This window comes from Bactrocera dorsalis, chromosome 4 (assembly GCF_023373825.1).
Source record: "Bactrocera dorsalis isolate Fly_Bdor chromosome 4, ASM2337382v1, whole genome shotgun sequence".
Taxonomy (NCBI): Eukaryota; Metazoa; Arthropoda; class Insecta; order Diptera; family Tephritidae; genus Bactrocera; species Bactrocera dorsalis.
The window spans coordinates 25,374,128-25,397,459 of NC_064306.1; the positions used below are offsets into that span (position 1 = coordinate 25,374,128).

Consider the following 23,332-nt stretch of genomic DNA (forward strand, 5'->3'; position numbering starts at 1 on the left):
GTCCTTCTCCACTTGGTCCTTCCAACGGAGTGGAGGTCTTCCTCTTCCTCTGCTTCCCCCGGCGGGTACTGCGTCGAATACTTTCAGAGCTGGAGTGTTTTCATCCATCCGGACAACATGACCTAGCCAGCCAGAAAAAAATTAATAATTCAATAAAAAAAACCCTAATACATACATATGTACATTTTAAAAAAGACTTTTAATGTTGAAAAATTAACAGTCATTTTCCGTAGAAGTTTCTCTTAGTAAACTCTACAAACAATCCCCAATCATGCTTTCTGTATAATGGCCTTGGTAGCGTCTTTCAAACTCCTTTAACTTCTTGAAAATATCACAAATCATAATTTTTTAATTTGAGAGCTTGAAAGGATTACAACTTTTATATTCGCCTCTGAAAGCTTTGGAAAATATTGGTTCAAATATTTGAAAGAACTGGGAAATATATATATATTTTATATATAGTATATCTTCAAGAGTTTCATAAGACATGTGGTTGATAAAATATTGCTAGAACGCCTTACGAATTTACTTTGGCAGATTTTTGAAAAAAAAATAAAATCAATAATTAATGTTTCTGCCATACTGGCTTTCTACAGTTTCACCAGATATCCTATATCATTATAATTATATTTGTGTGATATTATTTATTTTGCAGAGGATGGGCACATGCTTATTCATAGGTACATCTAGTTACAAAATTTCTATTTTCTCGAAATATTGCGTGCCAAATTATTATTATTCTGATTGAAATTGTTTAGGTTTATATGTGTAAATAGTATAAGCATATCTAAAAGCTAGAAATATGTATATATACATATCGCTCATTTGCTGCAAGACCGGCATAAGTCAAAAAAATCGATTCGCCAGAAAACGCGTTTAAAGTTTTCAACTTACACGGAAAACAGGAAATATATTATCTTCTCAAGCGGAGCATATAAGAGGTATTCATATGAATTTTTGACTCAACATGAAGTATGATATAACGAACAATTCTGCAGCATTAACTCAAAAATCACGTTTTTTGATTTATGCCGGTCTTGCAGCAAATGAGCGATATGTACTTATATGCCTGGTGACATCTCGTAACAGCACTAGGCTTGTGATAGGTAAATAGTAAAAGCAATAATCGACATAGCTTTGTCTTTTTGAAAATAAAGATCCGATAAAGGTAGTTATTTCTGAATTCCAGCATATATTTTTGCCGTTGAACAATATTCTCAATATTCCAAAGCTTGCATTACCTCCATGTCAGAAATCGTATTCAAATTTTTTCTTTATTAAAAGTTTTTAGTTCTCTTGAGTAAATGTTTGAAAACTACTTTACCAAAATGACCATACTGTGGCTAATATCTAAACGTTAGTTTTTTATCCAACTGATTGCTACTACCAATAGAAATTGTTGAAAAGCGATATAATAAAATCAGTTTTCAAAAAAATTTATTACTACTATTATCACTATTACTAATGGGAGCGGAAGGAGTAGAATGGAATTGATATGAATGATAAGCAAATATTACTGATCTCACCGCCTTTATTTTTCTTCGTTCCGGCAAGCATTTACTAAATCCAATTTTATATTAGAGATCAGTTCAATTCTTAGAATGTTAGGACCGTTAATGCTCACGAATATATCTTCGACCATAGTGAAACCTGTTTCCTAGTGACTTGATCCGGTTTACTCGACTGCCCTCAAACAACATTTTTTAAGATTCTCAGAACTTGTTTGATTATTAGGAACTGTAGATTTATAAATGTAGAGTAAAGATAGAAACGAGGCGTATTCGATTTCGCAGTTATTCAAAGTAAACAATTTATTACCGCGCACACGTAATGTTGATACAAATATACCTGTAGTTGGGTGATTAAGTTATGCCCATTAAATTGTTGACTACTGTGAGACACATTCGACGAAACATTAAAAATTCAAAATAAATGAATAACAATTATTTTGTTTTATTGTAAGTGGCTATGAAACCTAATAATATACGCAAAAAGTTTTTATTAACGATTTTCTTTTAGGAAAAAACATCAGCTTTAAAAGACGCCTTACATTATGCTTTAGTTTTATCCAATATTGTATAACTGAGTATGCCTGTTAATGCGCTCATCATTTTTATATTCATGGCATGCGTTTGAGTGTAGCAAAAGTTTTCAATACGTATCAAAATTGAGTTTGAAAAAGACTATAAACGCCCTTAGTAATGCACTATTTTAGAGGAAGCGAAAATTGCTCAGAGGTGTTGCAGTCAATTACACCTACAACGCAGATACAGATCGCGAATTTCACAAGTTCTCAATTCATTGTGTGCTCTACTGAATCACCGAACCGCTTTGGGAATTACTCAGACGGGCGCCTACAACAGACGTTGTTCCCATGATAAATACATATATTATAAATACATACATATTTACATGCATGTAGGAATTTCCAAATGAAGCTGTTATCGCCAGAAAAGACACTGACATCACATAGGTTCAAACAAATATGTACATATGTATGTATGTATATAAAAATTATGAAAAAATGTACCATATACTATATGCATACGTACATACATAGCTACAGAATGAAATAACTTCAGCCTCTCTGACAATGTTGCGTGTCATGATTTGTGATTTGCCTTATGTACTCTTTTCGAATGTTAACTTTTGCTTTTTATATGCTTCCGTGGACACGTCATCATTAGACGCCTTTCTGGCTAAAATGATTATAAGCATTGTTGTGTGTTCTTAAGTATATATTAATTTGTATTTTAAGTGTCCAGACCACGTCATTTTGCTGACTGAAAAATCGTCTGCCACAAGATATAAATACATTTGTATGTACATATGCGTGTTTCATACAGTTTGCGATTTCTTTGCTCTAATGAAGCGTTTGCGTGTAAAGACAAATCTAAAAAAAATCTATAATTTATTAACTTTACATACTAATTTTTTAGTAGCGCCATCTCGTCAAAAATTGAGTTAATAATTATTCACAAGCATATCCGAACGAGCACGTATTTACATGTTTTCACAGAAGCTCCATAAATAACCTAGGAATGTACATGTGGAAACGTAGACACAATGAAAATGTTATTTTATTCTCCATGCACACGCATACATATGTACATATGTATGTATTGTAAGTATATGGAAAACTGTTTTGCATGCATAAAAGCATTTCGACTTTACAGTGGTCAAAACTCAGCTTAGCTACACATGAATTCTGGTCTTCATAAAAACTATAATACCATTTATTAAATGAAATATTGCCGTATGGTCCACAACGATTAATTTTTGTGGTGTGTCTTCATCCAGATCTGGGATAGTATATTAATATTTTAGGCTCTGTGAAGATAAGTACTGGTTCCAACTGGATACGTAGTGCTTACAATTATGTCCCAAAAAAGTGATTTAATCAGTGGTACCGAGCAAGAAGAGAAAAAATCCTTTAGTATTTTTCACCAGTCTTCAACAACAGTCAACTTATTTTTCTAAGTTTTAGTTATGAAAACTCATTTACATTCTTCTTTCTTCTTTACTGGCGTAGACACCGCTTACGCGATTATAGCCGAGTCAACAACAGCGCGCCAGTCGTTTCTTCTCTTCGCTACGTGGCGCCAATTGGATATTCCAAGCGAAGCCAGGTCCTTCTCCACTTGGTCCTTCCAACGGAGTGGAGGTCTTCCTCTTCCTCTGCTTCCCCCGGCGGGTACAGCGTCGAATACTTTCAGAGCTGGAGTGTTTTCGTCCATTCGGACAACATGACCTAGCCAGCGTAGCCGCTGTCTTTTAATTCGCTGAACTATGTCAATGTCGCCGTATATCTCGTACAGCTCATCGTTCCATCGAATGCGATATTCGCCGTGGCCAACGCGCAAAGGACCATAAATCTTTCGCAGAACTTTTCTCTCGAAAACTCGCAACGTCGACTCATCCGCTGTTGACATCGTCCAAGCCTCTGCACCATATAGCAGGACGGGTATTATGAGTGACTTATAGAGTTTGGTTTTTGTTCGTCGAGAGAGGACTTTGCTTCTCAATTGCCTACTTAGTCCGAAGTAGCACCTGTTGGCAAGAGTTATCCTGCGTTGGATTTCAAAGCTGACATTGTTGGTGGTGTTTACGCTGGTTCCAAGATAGACGAAATTATCTACAACTTCAAAGTTATGACTGTCAACAGTGACGTGAGTGCCAAGTCGCGAGTGCGACGACTGTTTGTTTGATGACAGGAGATATTTCGTCTTGCCCTCGTTCACTGCCAGACCCATTTGCGTTGCTTCCTTGTTCAGTCTGGAGAAAGCAGAACTAACGGCGCGGGTGTTGAGACCGATGATATCAATATCATCGGCATACGCCAGCAGCTGTACACTCTTATAAAAGATTGTACCTGCTCGATTAAGTTCTGCAGCTCGAACTATTTTCTCCAGCAGCAGATTGAAGAAATCGCACGATAGGGAGTCGCCTTGTCTGAAACCTCGTTTGGTATCGAACGGCTCGGAGAGGTCCTTCCCGATCCTGACGGAGCTTTTGGTCCCGCTCAATGTCAGTTTACACAGCCGTATTAGTTTTGCGGGGATACCAAATTCAGACATTGCGGCATAAAGGCAGCTCCTTTTCGTACTGTCGAAAGCAGCTTTAAAATCGACGAAGAGGTGATGTGTGTCGATTCTCCTTTCACGGGTCTTTTCCAAGATTTGGCGCATGGTGAATATCTGGTCGGTTGTTGATTTACCAGGTCTGAAGCCACACTGATAAGGTCCAATCAGTTTGTTGACGGTGGGCTTTAATCTTTCACACAATACGCTCGATAGAACCTTATACGCGATATTAAGGAGGCTAATCCCACGGTAGTTGGCGCAGATTGTGGGGTCTCCTTTTTTATGGATTGGGCATAGCACACTTAAATTCCAATCGTTGGGCATGCTTTCGTCCGACCATATTTTACAAAGAAGCTGATGCATGCTCCTTATCAGTTCTTCGCCGCCGTGTTTGAATAGCTCGGCTGGCAATCCATCCGCCCCCGCCGCTTTGTTGTTCTTCAGGCGGGTAATTGCTATTCGAACTTCTTCTTGGTCGGGCAATGGAACGTCTTTTCCATCGTCATCGATTGGGGAATCGGGTTCGTCTTCTCCTGGCGTTGTGTGTTCACTGCCATTCAGCAGGCTGGAGAAGTGTTCCCTCCATAATTTAAGTATGCTCTGGGCATCGGTGACTAGATCACCTTGGGGGGTTCTACAGGAGTATGCTCCGGTCTTGAAACCTTCTGTAAGCCGCCGCATTTTTTCGTAGAATTTTCGAGCATTACCCCTGTCGGCCAGCTTGTCAAGCTGCTCGTACTCACGCATTTCGGCCTCTTTCTTCTTCTGTCTGCAAATGCGTCTCGCTTCCCTCTTCAACTCTCGGTATCTATCCCAGCCCGCACGTGTTGTGGTCGATCGTAACGTTGCGAGGTAGGCAGCCTGTTTTCTCTCCGCTGCGACACGGCACTCTTCGTCGTACCAGCTGTTCTTTTTCACTTTCCGAAAACCAATGGTTTCGGTTGCAGCTGTACGTAAGGAGTTTGAAATGCCGTCCCACAGTTCCCTTATACCGAGTTGTTGACGAGTGCTCTCAGAGAGCAGGAGTGCAAGCCGAGTAGAGAATCGTTCGGCTGTCTGTTGTGATTGCAGCTTCTCGACGTCGAACCTTCCTTGTGTTTGTTGGCGTGCGTTTTTTGCTGCACAGAGGCGGGTGCGAATCTTAGCTGCAACAAGATAGTGGTCCGAGTCGATGTTAGGACCTCGGAGCGCACGCACATCTAAAACACTGGAGACGTGTCTTCCGTCTATCACAACATGATCGATCTGGTTGGTAGTTTTTCGATCCGGAGACAGCCAGGTAGCTTGATGAATCTTCTTATGCTGGAATCTAGTACTATAGATAACCATATTTCGGGCCCCGGCGAAGTCGATCAGCCTCAACCCATTTGGGGATGTTTCCTCGTGGAGGCTGAATTTACCGACCGTAGTGCCAAAGATACCTTCTTTGCCCACCCTGGCGTTGAAGTCGCCAAGCACGATTTTGACATCGTGGCGGGGGCAGCTCTCATAAGCGAGCTCCAAGCGCTCATAAAAGTCATCTTTGGTCACATCGTCCTTCTCTTCCGTCGGGGCGTGGGCGCAGATCAGCGATATGTTGAAGAACCTCGCTTTGATGCGGATTGTGGCTAGACGTTCATTCACCGGAGTGAATGATAGTACTCGGCGACGGAGTCTCTCTCCCACCACGAATCCAACACCAAACTTGCGCTCCTTTATATGGCCACTGTAGTAAATGCCACAAGGACCTACTCGTCTTTGTCCTTGTCCCGTCCATCGCATTTCTTGGACGGCGGTGATGTCAGCCTTTATTTTCACGAGGACATCAACCAGCTGGGCAGCGGCACCTTCCCAATTAAGGGACCGGACATTCCAGGTGCATGCCCTCAATTCGTAGTCCTTATTTCGTTTTCCATGGTCGTCATCAAAAGGGGGGTCTCTCATCCGAGGCTGGTTGTTGCTATTCGCTGGGGTTGTTTTTTTACGTGGCGGGTCCCAAACCCAGCGCACATCCCTGTGTTGGGGATAGTTTGGGTTCTCACCTTAGCTCGCCTTCAAACGGATGTTCTTAGGCTACCCAGAGGATACTTGGTCCAAGACCGGAAGTCGTGAGCTGCTTGAGTCATATGTAAAAGAATCGTTTCTGGCCACTCCCAAGTGAATGGCGATCAGAGAACTTTCCTCACTTGCGTGAACCTCTACATATGACTCCATCCTCCATCCTCATTTACATTAGAAACCCTAAAAAAACAAGTTTTCCTGAATTTTTATTATGGTTTCTTTTAACAGTAGTTTAAGACTTAGTAAAAATATTTATTTGGAAAGGAACTACAGCTGGTCTCCAGGAGATTCTCTCAAAAAAGACGTTTTGCGGTGGCCATTATATCTCTGAAGTGGATCCCCTGAAATTAAAAAACTAAACAGATTTCATTAAAGTTATGTTAAATCTAGTAAAGCAAATCGAAGGAATAAACTAAATAAATTTTTTTGACAAAATGGCGGTTTCTCAAAAAAAAAAATCGATTTTTGACCAAAATATTTGCCTAAAATTGTTTATAAAAAATATTTATTAGTGAGAAAGAATCTTTGTTTAATTACTAAAAAATATATTTAAGAAGCTCGTGTTAAAATTTGAGACTAATCGGTTTAGCCGGTTGGTTACCGACTTTTAAAACACCATTTTGAGAAAAACGCGTTTGAAGATTGGCCTTGTACTTTCAAGCACTCTGAAACGGCTTTTCAAATTTGCGTGTATCTTCGAAAATATTCACCGGAACGATATGCAAATTTCTGTGTGTTATAAAAATTTTGTAAATATGGGGTATTCAATACCAAATCGACCACTTTTGAACTTCCAAAAAATGACGAAAAAACCGATTAATTTATATATTTGATCGTGTTAAAATTTTTTCGTGTATTTTTTCGAAAAGTTCATTCAAAAACAAAAATTTAAAAAAAGGTCCCCAAAGTCAATTTCTACAAAAGTTATGGCTATTTCAAAATTTTTTGAAAAATTTTTTTTTGAAAAATTCATAACTTTTTTGAAGTTGGACAAAAAATTTTGAAAAAATTCTCAAAAATGTTTTTCAATGGGTAGAAAAGGTTGGATAAGTTTCAGCAAAATCTAAAGGGGTCGGGTTCAAAAGTGGTCGATTTGGTATGGAATACCCCGTATACATACATTAAGATAATAAAATAAAAACAAAAACGATTTTTTGAAATTTCTAACTGTATATTACCCCTAAAGTACATAGAGTCCGTCTAAATTAGTTTTTTTCATCAGAAATCATCATTTGTCTAGCCAGAGAATGTAAAGTTTTATGTTCTCTGGTCTATCATAAGAGCTTCTTCCCAAAATTAAGTATGCGACTACTATAAGATTGCTTAAGTTGTGTCTATGAGAGTCTTATTCTAACCGGAGTATTTAACTTTACTACTATGACACACGCGTCCTCGCTTGCATATGATATTTCTTCTAATTTTAAGAATGGCTACGCAAAATTTGTACACTGTACGAATAATACTGTTTGTTCACACTACTAAATGTTTGAAGATGAACTTTCGGGTTATTCGAAAAAACGACAAACGCTTATGTTTTTGGTCAAAATGTGTTTTATGCATTCAATTTATAAAAAATGGTTGCAAATTAGTCATCATTTTTTTAAGCAAGCACTACAGTGTTATCAAAATATTTTGTCGATAACTGGACCAACTTAGATGAGTCATTGCAAATGTATGGCCATCTATACAGACAAAACAGATGTACTATATACATACATACATAAATATGTAAATGTAATATTTCCGCGAACAATTAATCATTTTTAATGCTTTTTACTTCCATGGTTACTGCGGTTATAATTTCAACATTTTCTCGAGTACTCACGAAATATGCATCTAATAAGAATGGTTTAATATAATTATTCGGTTTTTATGTTGAAGTTTTTTATCTGAAATTTCAATGAGAACATTAACAAACACCACGGATATGAAGGAAGGTTCGCTGGTTCGAATACCAGGGTAGAAAAAACGAAATAATATTTCAAATGAAAGTAAAGTTGAGTGGAGCTTTGATAAGGAGTGCCACTGACGAATCGAGAGTTATAATGAAAATATGCATACATTTTTAAGACCTTGTTTGTTATCCAACTGGTCGTGGTTGAGTTACCTAAAAATAAAAGAAATTTCCAACCTGATATCTAGTTCAATGAACTGGCACCTTCACGCACTCTCTATCTTGCTGCCTGTTGGATAGAATCAATTAACATTCAGATTATTGATATCGAGGTAATTGTGACGCTAACTCTTTTTAAAACCGTATAGATTGATTAATAACTCGTCATGAACACCATCTTCGTAAAAGATGATTTAAGCCGTAAACATATCTTATAATAAGATCTGTAGTGCGTTGTAAGTTTACGCAATTAAACTCGAATTTTAGAAATAGGCTTTCTCGGTATTCTAACGGTGTTACGATGTTAGTCTTTGGATGTTTACATTGACAACTAATTCCCCAGTTACTTCTCTAGCAATTTCGAAAACTCCAATTCATTTCTCAAGTAATGAAAGTAATTTTCGAATAACCCCCACTAGACAAGTAAAGATAAAATATTATACTCACACACCCGCATGAACTAACAAATTACCAAAAAAAAACGATGACCAAAAGCAAACAAGAAGTACATGCTGGCTAGACGCCAATAGTTTCACTTTCTTGCTTCCCTCACCGATAGTGGGCCATGTGGCGGATTCCTCGCAAATATTCCGACGAAAACAATTCGCATATACCGAAAAAACAGACAATACACACGGACTTATGTATGTGTGCTTTTTTCAGTATACAGAAAATTAAGTTCTCGTGCACGTATATTTAACGCTTGCGTGTCAAATTCGATACTGCATACGGAAATTTTCTAATTATTCATTTAGAAAGCTATCAGCGGTGCCATCATTGCCGCCTATCACAACCTGTTGCTTGCCGCCACTGCACACTGGGGTGTGTGTACATGAAATGGGCAATTATTTTGACATACCTAATAAAGTGAGCACCCCGCAGAAAGTATGCGAAATGAATTTTACATTTTTTTGCAATAACATTGACCCAATCGACAAAATAGATCTAGTTCCTGCCGATTTTCAACGTTTACAACAAATGTGCTAATTTATTAAAAGGCGTTGTCTATTAGTGCATATGCTTACTGAGGGAAAGGCATTGTACTTTGAGAATTTCGAGAATTTTTTGATAAAAGCTTAAAGATAAGTGGGGCGAGAACGCTGCGTGTTATTGAGAGTGAAGTCTGGAGTTTTAATTGCTTAGAACAATTCTAACGTGCAGATACTTGGTTAGAAATTAAAGTGGTTGTTTTCTAAATACAGCATAAATTCCTTTTTATTAAAAGACCGTAAAATACATTTAGTGATTGATTCAACAATCGAGCGATTTGTAGTACCCAGAGCAAATATGGCAAAAATGTTCCATTTTTTTAATGATGAAAAACCCATAAAAATCGTATTATAAATCAGTTGTTGCATTGTTTTCGTTCATTATCAGTACATACAATACAATAAACTTTTTAAATTGTAATTTACGAAAATAAGCTTCTCATTTAACATTTTTAATTAAATCTGAGTCTGAGTAAGCGTTCACAACTCTTCTAAGTATTATTTCAACCTGGGTAGGACAATTTTTTAACAACTACAATACTCATTTCATTCTCTGATAATGGTGCGGATGAATCGACGAACTCATTTGCAATTTCCAATAATAATTTTAATGAAATTGACCGACTCATTTCACATTGTGCAAAAACTTGATTAAATTACTTTGAAACTTTCAGGAACCATAAATAACAAGTAAGGAAGGACTATCACCCGAACATAGCCCGAACATTTGTACTCTTGGAACTACCAAGAATCTAAGCCTTAAGGTGTAAAACATCAACCAGAGAATCGGAGTCCAAGCATTACATATACATACATATATAACCCATACACTATCCAACATGTTCGACATATTTCAATTGTATATCCCATACAATGGCGATATTTTCGGTCAAAAGCCAACTATAGATACTGGGGTCTAGATATTTGGTTCCTAGGGTCTTGAACAATTACGGTGGGATTGGACAGTTTGTAGTCATAAGGTGACAAAGTGGCATACTCTAAAAGCATTATTCGTTCAAAATTTTATATCGTTATACTAATCTGATCTTAATTTGAACATTGGGAAGTGAAAGAATGTGGGGAGTGAGCGGGGTTATCTTCCGATTCCATCCATTTTTACCCTATCGGTAGGAGTTCTTGAGTAGAATTATCACCAAACAAATGTCACACGTTAAGTTAGGTTAGGTAATCAGACTGTTATTCCACTTGAACAGCTAGAAGCCCGGCGTATATCAGCAAACCGCTTTGAGGCTGATAAAAATGTGTGATGTCTGGTTCGTAGAAGATGTGGCTAATGAGGTACTTCAACAATAATCGTACAAAAGTGGGATAGTTGAAGATGTAGCGGGTGAGACGCAGTAAGACAGTGTCCAGTTAGGATACCTATCTTTGTATGGATAGTGAAACCTCTTATGTTCCGCTATGATCAAGAAAGACTTCACTGCTTCACAGGCGTTGGTTGTTAACCAATGCTTACTAAGCTCACACAATGTTCACAGAGCACGTGCTAAAATGCAACAGGCCAGCGGAGCCCTTTGTTGCGAGTTCATAAACTTCCAGCGATTCCGCTATATCGGATTTAAGGCACACCTCTCTGAATAAAGCTGCACTTCGAGGCAGTATTTTCTAATATAATCATGCTAATGGAACACGACTAACAGATCGTTACATTCTTTTCAGATAAGCCGCTGTTTTACTCAATATATATTTAAGTATGGGTAGTTTTTAATCATATCACAAGACGCCTTATATTGAACACTCATTATGGATGGTGGAACATCCTAAGCTTAATTTAAAGTCATTGCTTCTGCGATAGCTCCAGTTATTAATGATGTACTAGATCCGCAATTACTTAGCAAACTTCTCAAAAAAATTACAAAAAAATTGTTAAAAAGTTATCCTATTTTATTAAGGAGTTATACGGGTTTACGGGTTGCAAAAAAATTTTATTGTCTTATTAAATTCTACAACACATCCAGAATATTTTCATAAATTTCGCGAAATTTTCCCTGAAATTTTTTTTAATGTCTCCAAAAATCCAATTCTCAGTTTTTTCTTTTGTCCAAGTTCTAAGTTAAGGCTTTAACTAAAACACGCGTTTTCACTTTAGGGTCACCGAAAATGGTGGCGCAATGGCCGAGTCTAAAATATTTTTTTTTCAAAAATTTCAGAATTACTTTGTTAATAGTGTAATCTGTAACAATAAAAAATTCTAATAAATATTTCATTTTTATAGGAGAAAAAAAACTGTTGAAAAAAGGCCTTTTTTTACCCGAGGAAGCCCATGTAACCCCTCAATAAGAATTACATATGAATTTTACATTGATTATAATACATATTATTTGAAAATACCACAAAAAAAACAAAAATACGCTTCCAGAAAAATAATACTTTGAAAGAGTTTTTCTCGGCGACGTATTGGCTCGTCAATAATGTCCATAACGTCATAGTAACTGCAGACATATGTATGTATGGTTTGAGAGAGGCGAAGGTGAATGACAAAGGCAAGGCAGATTAAAACCGGCTGCTAGCCCAACGGAAGTGTCCAACAACAAAGAATGCGTGACTGCAAGAGCATTGACTCGCACAAAAATCGAACACAAACACATGACTCATACATGCACTTGTACATATGTATGTACCCACATACATATAACTAACTTCAAATAAAATTATTGCAGCCATGCACCACGTTGGCAACGCGGCCTACGACGGCAAACGGTGCAATGAATATTTTCAGAACTCTTTTAAACACACCTTAAAGCTTATTACCGACTATACAACCACATATACATACACGTATGTTTGAGTGTTTGCAAATGCATAGTGTGCCTGCATTGACAATAAACTTAAGTGAACTTGGCGATAAGTAATTAACTACCGAGCTATTGACAGTACTCGTGTAATTAGTGCGATAGTTCGGCTAGCAGATACAATCACGAACAATAAATATTTGTTTACACCGCATTTAAATATGAAATGTTCTTGTTTCTCATTACTTTACAGCTAAATTCCCAGTGACTAGAACTTTGAGGCATTTTTGGCAAAAAGGAGGAAACGCAATATTTTAAAATGTATCCATTCGTAAGTAATTCAACTTTTCATAATTTTTCAATTTTTTTTATCGATTACATGCTCTGAATTTGCATCGTGCTTACTAACTTAAACTTTAAGTGCTGCTTATCTATATAATATACGTATAAATATACAATGTATATGTATATACTATATATATGCATATCGTAAATCTTATATGCACAAACGTACTTACTAACTACAAAAGTATTTTGTTATAAGAAAATAATAATCATTGCCGGAACTGCATTACAATTGTACATACATATACATATATTATATATAATTCTGCGGTATTGCAGACATAATTATACATACACGCACATCCTCACTTTGGCGCAAACAAAATTCCTAGAATTATTAAAATTAAAACCATATCCACCATATTTCGAAAATAATGCTGTTGTAATCTATGTATATACTCAAGTTTATGTACATATGTACATGCGTGCATATATTTTATTATCGTTGAATTGGTGTGGATTGGTAAGTGGCATTTGGTTCCCCCTTCACTTTAATCGTCTAATAATTCTAGTTCAAAATTCTGAAAAAGAAATCTAAATTTGGCTATATTTCCGCCCAAAAAACGTTTCAAAATTCAAATTATTTCAAAGTTAAAGTGATAGTAATTGAGATTCTGGCATTATTTTCATTGTCATATTACATTTGACGTTCCAAAAAGTACTGTCAATAATATGTTTATTCATTAAATAACAACTTTCAATTATTGTCCTTTTGTGGCACAAGGAAAACTAAACATTAAAAAGTTCGTATTGTTTGTATGAAGAAAAAAAAATTTATCGATATGTTTTATGGTTGGACCTAACCTCCAAAAAAATTTAAAATACACAGAATCGAACAGGTTTAGATTAGGAAATGCTACTGATAATGAAAAGTGGCTGACGAAGCAGCCTTTCGTAAGTGATTTGCTGGAATCCGTTTAGGCTTAATGACTAATGAAGCCAGTGAACCAACGTATATAACATTCGAAAACACCAAAAACATTTAAACAATTCAAGTGATCGTAAAGAAAAGTCAAACGTGATAAGTGTCACCCTACAGCTATCCACAGTATATGAATAAAAAATTGGGCATGCGACGGTTCTACTATAAGAGTGAGCAGCGCGAATTCTGAATTGCAGAAAAAATGCTTCGAAAAGTTTTAGCAATCATTTTTTTCACCGGACGCAAAATTCTTCTTCTTGTTCATTGGCGTAGATGCCGCTTACAAGGTTATAGCCGAGTTTACATAAGCTCAGGCGTAAAAAATCTGTGGAAAGACAATGAAAAGGCTATCGACGAGAATGAAGCCAAAGTAACTCTTAGCAAAATTTCAAAGGTACTCGTTGTTATCCGTATATCGCCCTTGACTATCGGATTTAAAGATCAAATTTTATAAGAAGAAATATTTTTCCTTTAAAATATTACAGATTTTCTAACCGTTACATATACATATATACATACATCACGCCCTTTGCCACTTCCCGCTACACTTGTTTAAAACGGTTCTAATTTAATGTACATAGCCCGGTATGTGAGAATATTTTGACTAAGTACAACTAAACTAAAGTACAGAAACCGCTTAATGTAGTATTAAAGCACCATCAAATTCAGCAAAGCATCGCCGCTTACTAGCGCAGCGGCTCAACTGTTTTCCATAGAATAATTCATACATCTTTTGTAGGGTTCCGGCATGCCACAACCCAAATCCAATACACCATATAACAATAGTTACAACCATCCCAATCCTGGTGCGCCCGTTGGCGTGCCATTCGGCGCTGGTTGGATAGCGCCCCCACAACACCCCACACAACACTCTTCGCCACAACATGTGCCGCAGCAAAATAGCTTACACTATCAGCCATTGTCTCCACATCATCAAACTCCATACCCACCCGCCAACAATATCCCACATACTCCTCAACATCAAGCGCCCTATCCACCAATTAATACGCCATCTAATGCACCCTATCCGGGTTCATCATACCCACATAATCCCCAACATGCACAAGCGCCATATCCGTTCGCTGCGGGATCACCAACATACGGCACTATGGGCGGCAGCGCACACTCTCCGCATTACACGCATCCACCGACGCATCCATCTTATGCGCCCACACATGGATATACACCGGTGCCGACGTCGGTCGGTTATGAATCGCCAGCTGGCAATATCGCCCATTGCTTCCAAGAATTGGCCCACCTGAAAGGCCACATGCAACACCATCATCAGCCGTTTGCCCGAAGAGAGGTTTGTGTTCATAGTGCTACATCGTTATATGTATAAAGTAAACAAAGGCTTTTGCATAAAGGCCTCAAAATCAGTATTATTTATAATACCTTAATGGCTAGTCAAACATAGTGGAAATAAGTAACTTGAAGTTGACGAATCGTACAACCAACTGGTATAAATCAAAAGAACTGGCATAATAACGTAGGAGTAAATTTGAAAGCGGTTATACCACTTTACTGACATATCTGGGAATATATTTACATTTCTATGTGTGCACTTTTTGAAAAAAAAATACTACTTAAATATTTACCTATACCCATAACAGGGTATATTAAGTGTTCCTACCCTATAAAGCATGAGCGGAGTCGATTTAGCCATATCCGTCTGTATAGACACGAACTAGTTCCTTCGCTTTGGATTATCGATATGAAATATGCACATGTCCTTTCCCCAAGAAGCTGCTCGTTTGTCAAAACCATCCATATCGGACAAATACAGCATATAGCTGTCATACAAACTGCCCGATCAAACTCAGATCCTTATATAGAAACCTTTTATATTTGACAAGGTATCTTTACGAAATTTGGCTCAGATTATTATCCAAAGCAATACTATATTCTCCGCACAAATTGCTTAGATCGGATCACCATATCAAATAGCTGCCATACAAACTGTCCTACCAATATCAAAATAAAATTATTTTTATACTATATGATACTATAAAAAATGCACCTGTGAAGGGTATTAAGGCTTCGGTACAACCGAAGTTATCTTTTAATTTTTGTTTTAATAGCATTAATTCCTTATATATTTTTTGATCCTTGGAAATCTTTAACTTCGGTTAAGGTTTTTCACTTTGCTTGCTTTTTGATTATACCAGTCTTTTATATTTATGCCAATGGTATGTTCGATTCGTCACTCTCAAAATTATATATCTTTTAGTTTGATAATACTAAATTCTGCATTTTCTATATCGTACTGTAAGAGGCTTGCTATATATGTAAATACGCATGCACAAACATATTTTAGCATCTAATTTTACTTCCTTGAGCACGAGCATTGGTGCGTCGCCAAATTCTTGCTATGAGACATATTTCGAAAAGTTATAAGAATGAAAAAAGTTGCATTTTGATAGCTCAAGTAGCGCTTAGATAAATTAACAAAACTTTTTATGAAGCGTTACTTCTCGTTTATTGCTACTTTTAGACTGCCTGCTTTAACTTGAATCAAATCTAAGCTAAGTTGAGTTGCTGATATCGCTGGCATCGACAAAGCTGAAGCGAAAACTGCTGAGCGCGAATTCTGTAAAATTCGGCAACAGCGGAAGTGATCGCTGTGAATACAATTTTCTGTAGGAAGTCGTGCAGATGCAAAATCAGCATTTCTTGAAATTGGGCAATTTTGCCGTTAACTGATATATTCACATAAATATATTTTATTATTTATTTTTTTTAAGCTAAATTTGTTTGATATCTATATATTAAATGAAATAAGTATCGCATAGGATATAGTACAATATATTATCCATTTCAGGGCACACCAACTGTACTCCCTGCACAGGGATTTGATCCGGTCAAGGATGCCCATGATTTACGCAAAGCCATGAAAGGTTTTGGAACCGATGAAGATGCTTTAATTAACATCATTTGCCGCCGTTCCAACGAGCAGAGACAGGTAAGCTCTAAAATATAGTCTTGAAGTTAATCTTCTTTAGGTTCATGATAGTGGAATCATTCGACAGTAAGGAAGTTGTTATGGAATTCCGTTTTTAGGACCATTTCTGGCTCGTCTCTTCTGTTTCGTGTAAATATAGTATGTTTTAATGTCCACAAGTTGTTTGTTTTTTCCATTTTTTTTGTTAAAAAAACTATTATTAAATGAGTAATGAACTAAATATCAGATGCCAAATTGTGATATTCGCTTCTTTGAGAGCGTAAATATAGTATTATTATCTATATCATCTCTACCATTATCTATAATAAAAATGCTTATTTCTTCTGTGGCTGGTCTAAAAGTGTGGGTGTGGTTTTGAAGCTTCCATTAAAATATTATGTATATGCATACATACATATAATATTGAAAGCTGTTGTCTTTGCTAGGAAAACAATGTGGTTTTGAACTTTACTAAGTTAAAGCGGAAAGCTTTTAACAATACGGTGAACTTATTTAAGCTTAAAAATGAATATATGTATGTATGTATGTATTAAAGTTACGAAGAATCTTAGGTTTTGGTATTAGCACTTCTATTAATTTATTCTGATTCAAATAATAAACTTAATAAGTTTTTAATAAAGAAAATTATAGTATTAGGACAGCCTACAGAACCAGAACCGTAAAAGAACTATATTAACTTTGAGAATTTATTGGAGGTTTAGGGAAAATGGAATCTAAAAATTAATACGATCTCTTCCTATCATGCTTTAGTAAACATGTATATGTATAAAAAAAGATATTGACATTTTGGTACAATGACGTCGGGCAATGGAATCAATGGCATGTGCTCAAACGTAAACGGCTATCTCTCCGACCTTCCTCGCTGCACGGAACATAACACTCTTCCTCCTAAATTCACAACGACCATATTCACAAACTGGATGAAGGAGTATAGACTGGACCTTAATATTGCACTCGATAGGTATGACTTTCGGCAGCCTGTACCCCTTCACACCTCAAACGACCGCGATTATTGCCAAAGTACAAAGCCGCAAAAACATCCTTAAATCGCTAACCGATAAAAGACAAAAAGTTGTTGGCAACATCTCAACCTCTTGATGTCTCCCATCGAACACCTGCACAGAGAGGCCCAATCCTCCCTCTCCAAGCAGTGTCTGCTGGATGTCTTTCGCATAAATCATCCCTGCGGTCATCTGCTTGGAACGGAACCGCTTTCTAAGAGCATCAAGAGGTCTTTTCTCAACTACGTCGACGACATGAAACAATACGCCGTCCAGACTTCGGACGAACCAAACTTCAGACATTGACAATGGAGTCTTCACCGACTTCCTCTCAGTGAATGGCGTACTTGGAGTCAAACCTCCACCCATTACAGACGAAGAGCTCGATTTGCAACGAGAATCGAGTTCTAGCTACTGTAGCAGGTTAAACCCTTACTTATCCAGAATAGACCCTGACATATCAAACAAATTCGCTGCTAAACCTGCACATCTGACACCCTTCTCCCTTTGGTCCAACCCCGTCGAAACTGCACGTTTCCTGGGTCTGCCGTTGGATGACGTCGCTGAACACTTATCTAATCCTTACCATCCTAACGGTGATAAGGTACCTGTTACAACAACAACAAGGATAATTGTAGTAACTAGTGCGAAATAAAAAGGACCGGTTGGGAATGTACATAAGATTCATTAGTAAAGTACGTATGGGCGACAGACTCTGAGTAATATCGTTTGTATGTTGGAGTACCGAGAAAAATAGGATTGTGAAATTTTTGCACTATTCTATCACTTATTTATGAACCTAAAGTGTACTTGAAGTCAACAACAAATTGAAACCTTTTGAACATGCTAGATAGGCTTAACACGTTAGCATTAACCGTTTTCTTTCTGGCTCTTTCAGGAGATCCAACGCCAATATAAAACTCATTTTGGCAAGGACCTAATCGAGGATGTTAAATCCGAGACTAGCGGTAATTTTGAAAAGTTACTTGTCGGTCTCTTGCGTCCAATTGTCGACTTTTACTGTGCGGAGTTAAATGACGCCATGGCAGGCATTGGCACCGACGAGGAGGTGCTCATCGAAATACTGTGCACTTTATCAAATGTGGAAATTCACACCATCAAAAACCAGTACTTGCGCTGTAAGTAAAAAGCCAAACTAGGATTCGACAAAAATGAATAGAGAAGACAATTTTTTTATTTTTAGTATACGGCGCCCATTTGGAATCAGAATTGAAGTCGGAGACGTCTGGCAACTTTAAGCGTCTCCTGGTGTCGCTTTGCACAGCCGCACGCGACGAGAGTGGTCAAATTGACCCGGTTGCAGCGCAGTCAGATGCACGTGAGCTGCTCAAGGCAGGCGAACTGCGTGTCGGCACTGATGAGAGCATGTTCAACATGATTTTGTGTCAACGTAATTACCAACAGTTACGTTTGGTGAGTGTTTCAGCTAACCTCTGCTCGTTCTCTTCATTTTTATACAATTTTATATATTTTATCTCTGCAGATATTCCAAGAATATGAAAAAATGACTGGCCACACATTAGAGAAGGCAATACGTAAAGAATTCTCGGGTGATATAATGGAGGGATTGATAGCCATATACAAGTGTGTCACCAACAAAACGGAATACTTCGCCTCGCGATTGCACAAGAGCATGGCTGGCATTGGTACAAATGATAAACAGCTGATACGCGTCGTGATCACGCGCTCCGAAGTGAGTTAATACGTTTAAAAGAGTTATTTCGAAAATTCATTAATGAAATGCGTTCACATTCATTTTCAGATCGATATGGCTGATATTAAGGCTCAATTCGAGCGTATATACGGCAAGAGCTTAAAGAGTTGGATAAAGGTAACATCCTGTTTGTCCTGAAATAATTCTTTTTTTACTAATATAAATGACATAATTTTTCTCTTCACACAGGGTGATACATCAGGTCACTATAAGCACGCATTATACGCTCTCGTCGGTGAACAACGCTCCTCCTAAGTACCAAAATCAGCGCTTATAACACAAATACACATATATATAAATAGCACTTACAAAACGCCTTAGAATTTACAACAGTATTTGTTGATTCATTTTTGCTTCTCTCAATGTGAATTTGCTAATTGTGTGTTATTCATCTGATAATGAAGAATTCCAGTGCTGGAATGTATGATTACTTTGTATTTCGAATATATGCAATTCAAATGCCTTAAAATATCTAAACTTTACTCTATTTTTATATGTCAAATATTACAGTCAATATTCAGAGTTGCTCCATGTTATGGAAACACTCAGTATTGTAAACTGCATAAGTGAAGTGAATCTAACTTAGTGTAGTACAAAATGAAATCTATTTCAAAAATCATTTTTTTTATTGAAAACATTAATACAACGGAAAAATCTCAATCAAAAATCTCGCAAATTTAATTTCCAATTTTATGTCTTGTGTCGTACAACAACTAATGACAATATCAATGTGCATTTATATGCTTAAATTTTCCTATTGCTATGTGTTTTCGAACTTTATATTATTTAAAACAAAAACAAATGCATACAAATTTATTACATTTACACTTATATATGTATGTATGTACATCAACTTTGAAAAAATAATTTTAAATAAACAAATAAATGTACAAAAAATGTATGACAAACTATTTAATATTTCAGTTTGTGCACAAGGTGTTATTCTTTTCAGCATGTTTGAGTTGCAAATAGGTGATTAGAATCAAGCGGGGAGACATGCTGGAGAGAAGTTCTTTATTCTCCTTAACTGGGACCATACGGGCATCACGGTGCAGATGTTCGATAGGAGACATATGGAGTGCAGTGTTCTAGCAGTGTAAATTGCCGGCTAAAATAGCTCGCACAGTTCTTTGTGTCCAAAGAAGCATGGATATTTAATTGAATTTCAACCCGATCATCATGGCTCTTCTTGTTAGACAAAGCCTTAACAGTAGTCCTAAATTTACTCACGCCGGTGGAGAAGTTGCAAGACTTCATGTACTTATGTTGGCGTAAGGTGTCGCACTCATTAGCTAAAACAGCTGCTTCGACTCGGAAATTGAAACGGAGTTCCTCGATTCTTCCATCCAGGATGAAGCGAGCGGGAGCTGCATAATTGATGATCGCCAACGATAACGTCCATAGGAATGGGTAGTGCGGTGAAGATGTTCTCATTAAGTTCTGTGAATCCGACCCAGTTAGCTTTGTTAAAGTTAACGAAAGCCCGAAGAAATAAAGTCGGGAGGTTTATCAATCAAGCTAATTATGAGCAGATAGTCTGATGCAGTTTTTACCACGCATCTGGGCACCTATGTTCGAGTAATATCCTGTAACTGGGGAGCTCGACATCGCCTGACCAAATAGCTATACCCTGTATTACATCTAACCGAGGTGGAGTTTGGATGGAGCCTTTTGGCGCAGACGCAACAGAAACATTCCTCCAGTCTCGGGTTAGACTCAATGCCAGCACAAGTCGGGAGGATACGGATCAACCCTGCTGAAAGGTGTTGCCTCTGCGACTAAAAACTTACCGATTGAAACGTGGTTAGATCTCCTAAAATCCGATTAGTATATATTCTTTATTGTTACAATAATTGCATTGTGAAGCTTCAATACTTCATTATTAACAAGTATTTTGGTATTTTTTGGCTAAGTATGTATATGTTTCTGACTAATTCTATAAATATTGGGTCTATAACTATAAAGCGGCTTTTTTTTCAAAATTTGAACGTTGAGACAAGTTTTGCAAACTATAAACTTATGTATACCATACCAAAGTACAGTAGAACTCCAATTATCCGAACTCCGACTATCCGAATCGCCGATTATCCGAATCACAAAAAATTGTCCAAAAAAAGTCTAAGTGCGCTATTATTCTGAATGCTAAAGATGAAGAATTGATTTTGGCAAATCATAGCAAAATAAATTTAGCGGAAGCTTGGCGTTTGGTTACGCCAGTGACGCTAAGACGTGCGTGGAATATACTGAAAGGCCTACCGTCTGAGAAGAACAAAAAAAAAAGAATCGGAAGAAAATGAAAAACAAGAATATGGAGAGGATGATGATGAAAATGCGTTGTCACTAGAGGAAATAAGAAAAATTATTGTAAAAATTCCTGGTTGTACAGAAGTAAGTGCTGAAGATGTAGGAGAGTGGATGGCTTGTGACACGTCTGACCCTGGTTTTCAAATTCTCAATGACGATGAAATTGTTGTAAGTGTGAGAGAAGATGTTGAAGTGGAAGTGGAAGAAGAACTTTCTGCTGATGTTGAAGTAGACGCTGGACCATCAGCTAGTGAAGCATTTGCCGGCCTCGAGACTGCTTTGAAGTGGATGGAGCGTCAGCCCGAGTGTGACCACTTGCAACTGCTCACCGTCAAGCGAATGCGTGACCTGGCTGCCCGAAAACGGTTGAAGACCGCAAAACAGCTTACATTGACGGAGATGTTTAAAAAACAATGATTTTTATTTCTAAACTTGTACATACTTAAGTACATTGTGTACATGTGAAAACATGTTTCTTTCATTTAATTCAATAAAAAAATAGTGCAATATCAAAACGTATCTCTTATTCTCTCCAACGGCAATTTAAAAAAAAAAATCCGATTATCCGAATGGGTTCCGGTTCCCATTAATTCGGATAATTGGAGTTCTACTGTATTGGTATTCCATTGAAGGCGTAGTGTATCGACCGGATCAAATGGTAGTCTGGACTATAGAATGGGTGAGCCAAAACCGCCTAGCTGCTGTTTTCCAATTAATTTTTAACCGGTTTCACAACATGAGGCCGAGCGTTGGCACGATTTAAAATTGTTGCCTCAAAGCTGGTCGCAAATTCTAGGTGTTTTTCGGCAATTACTCGCTTCAATTTGATAAGTTGTTATCAGCAGCGTTCTCCATTAATGATTTCACACGGTTTTAGAAGCTCATGATGCAGCACGATCTTCTGATCAAAGAAGAATGAATTTCGGCCGAGGTTTTCTTACTTCTTCGGTGAACAGTTTTTCACATCCTGGGAAGGTTGGTGTTGCATCTATTGTCATCCCACAAAATGTTTTTTAGCATAATGTGCTATAAATAAGTCATTAATTGAAACACAAAACTGTCATTTAGTACAGGTCATATATGTATGCAGGGACATCTGCAGTTTTTAATGTTAACACTAGCTTTGAGTTTAGCGGCTAATCATTAGCTAACTTGCGATGGTGTTATTAGGAATTAACAGTTAAAAGTCACTAGAAAATTATTGATATGAACCAGAATTCTATGAATAATGGTCATATGTTGCATTTTACTTATGAGAAATCATTTGCTGACTGATTTTATTCCGAGAAAAATATGTTGTGTTAAGTTTGATTACAGTGATTGGTGCCGATGGAAGTAGAAGACGGAGTGGGCTTAGACAAATTACAAATAATACTGAAACTCAACTCCCTTTGCTAGCCAAAAAATATGCAGAGGGCTAAAATGGAGTTATTTAGTTCGCTCAGAGCCCCCGTAAGACAAATTAAGTTATGAATATCGTTGTGCCAAATTCTGAAAGGGGTCTGAGCATACTTCCCAATCTTACAGTACAGTTTTAGAACATGCGAAGGATTTATCATAATTGGGAAGAAGGGATATCGAAAAT

At 37.2% G+C, this 23,332-nt stretch overlaps 1 protein-coding gene across 6 annotated transcripts in view; it reads left to right on the plus strand.

The window, feature by feature from the left end:
• The window catches only part of LOC105221877 (annexin B11), a 28,966-nt gene extending 8,676 nt beyond the window's left edge, over nt 1-20,290 (plus strand). For 3 of the 6 annotated variants that reach the window (XM_049455993.1, XM_049455994.1, XM_049455992.1), the window contains 8 exons: nt 12,732-12,809; nt 14,485-15,051; nt 16,567-16,707; nt 18,607-18,847; nt 18,913-19,142; nt 19,213-19,422; nt 19,492-19,560; nt 19,633-20,290. In XM_049455993.1, the coding sequence (XP_049311950.1) occupies nt 12,798-12,809; nt 14,485-15,051; nt 16,567-16,707; nt 18,607-18,847; nt 18,913-19,142; nt 19,213-19,422; nt 19,492-19,560; nt 19,633-19,698 (1,536 nt within the window). In that variant the 5' untranslated portion in view covers nt 12,732-12,797 and the 3' untranslated portion in view covers nt 19,699-20,290. The remainder of the gene's footprint in view (nt 1-12,731; nt 12,810-14,484; nt 15,052-16,566; nt 16,708-18,606; nt 18,848-18,912; nt 19,143-19,212; nt 19,423-19,491; nt 19,561-19,632) is intronic. The other 3 variants (XM_049455996.1, XM_049455997.1, XM_049455995.1) reach the window with 1 other exon arrangement.
• The last annotated feature ends 3,042 nt before the right edge of the window (nt 20,291-23,332 follow it).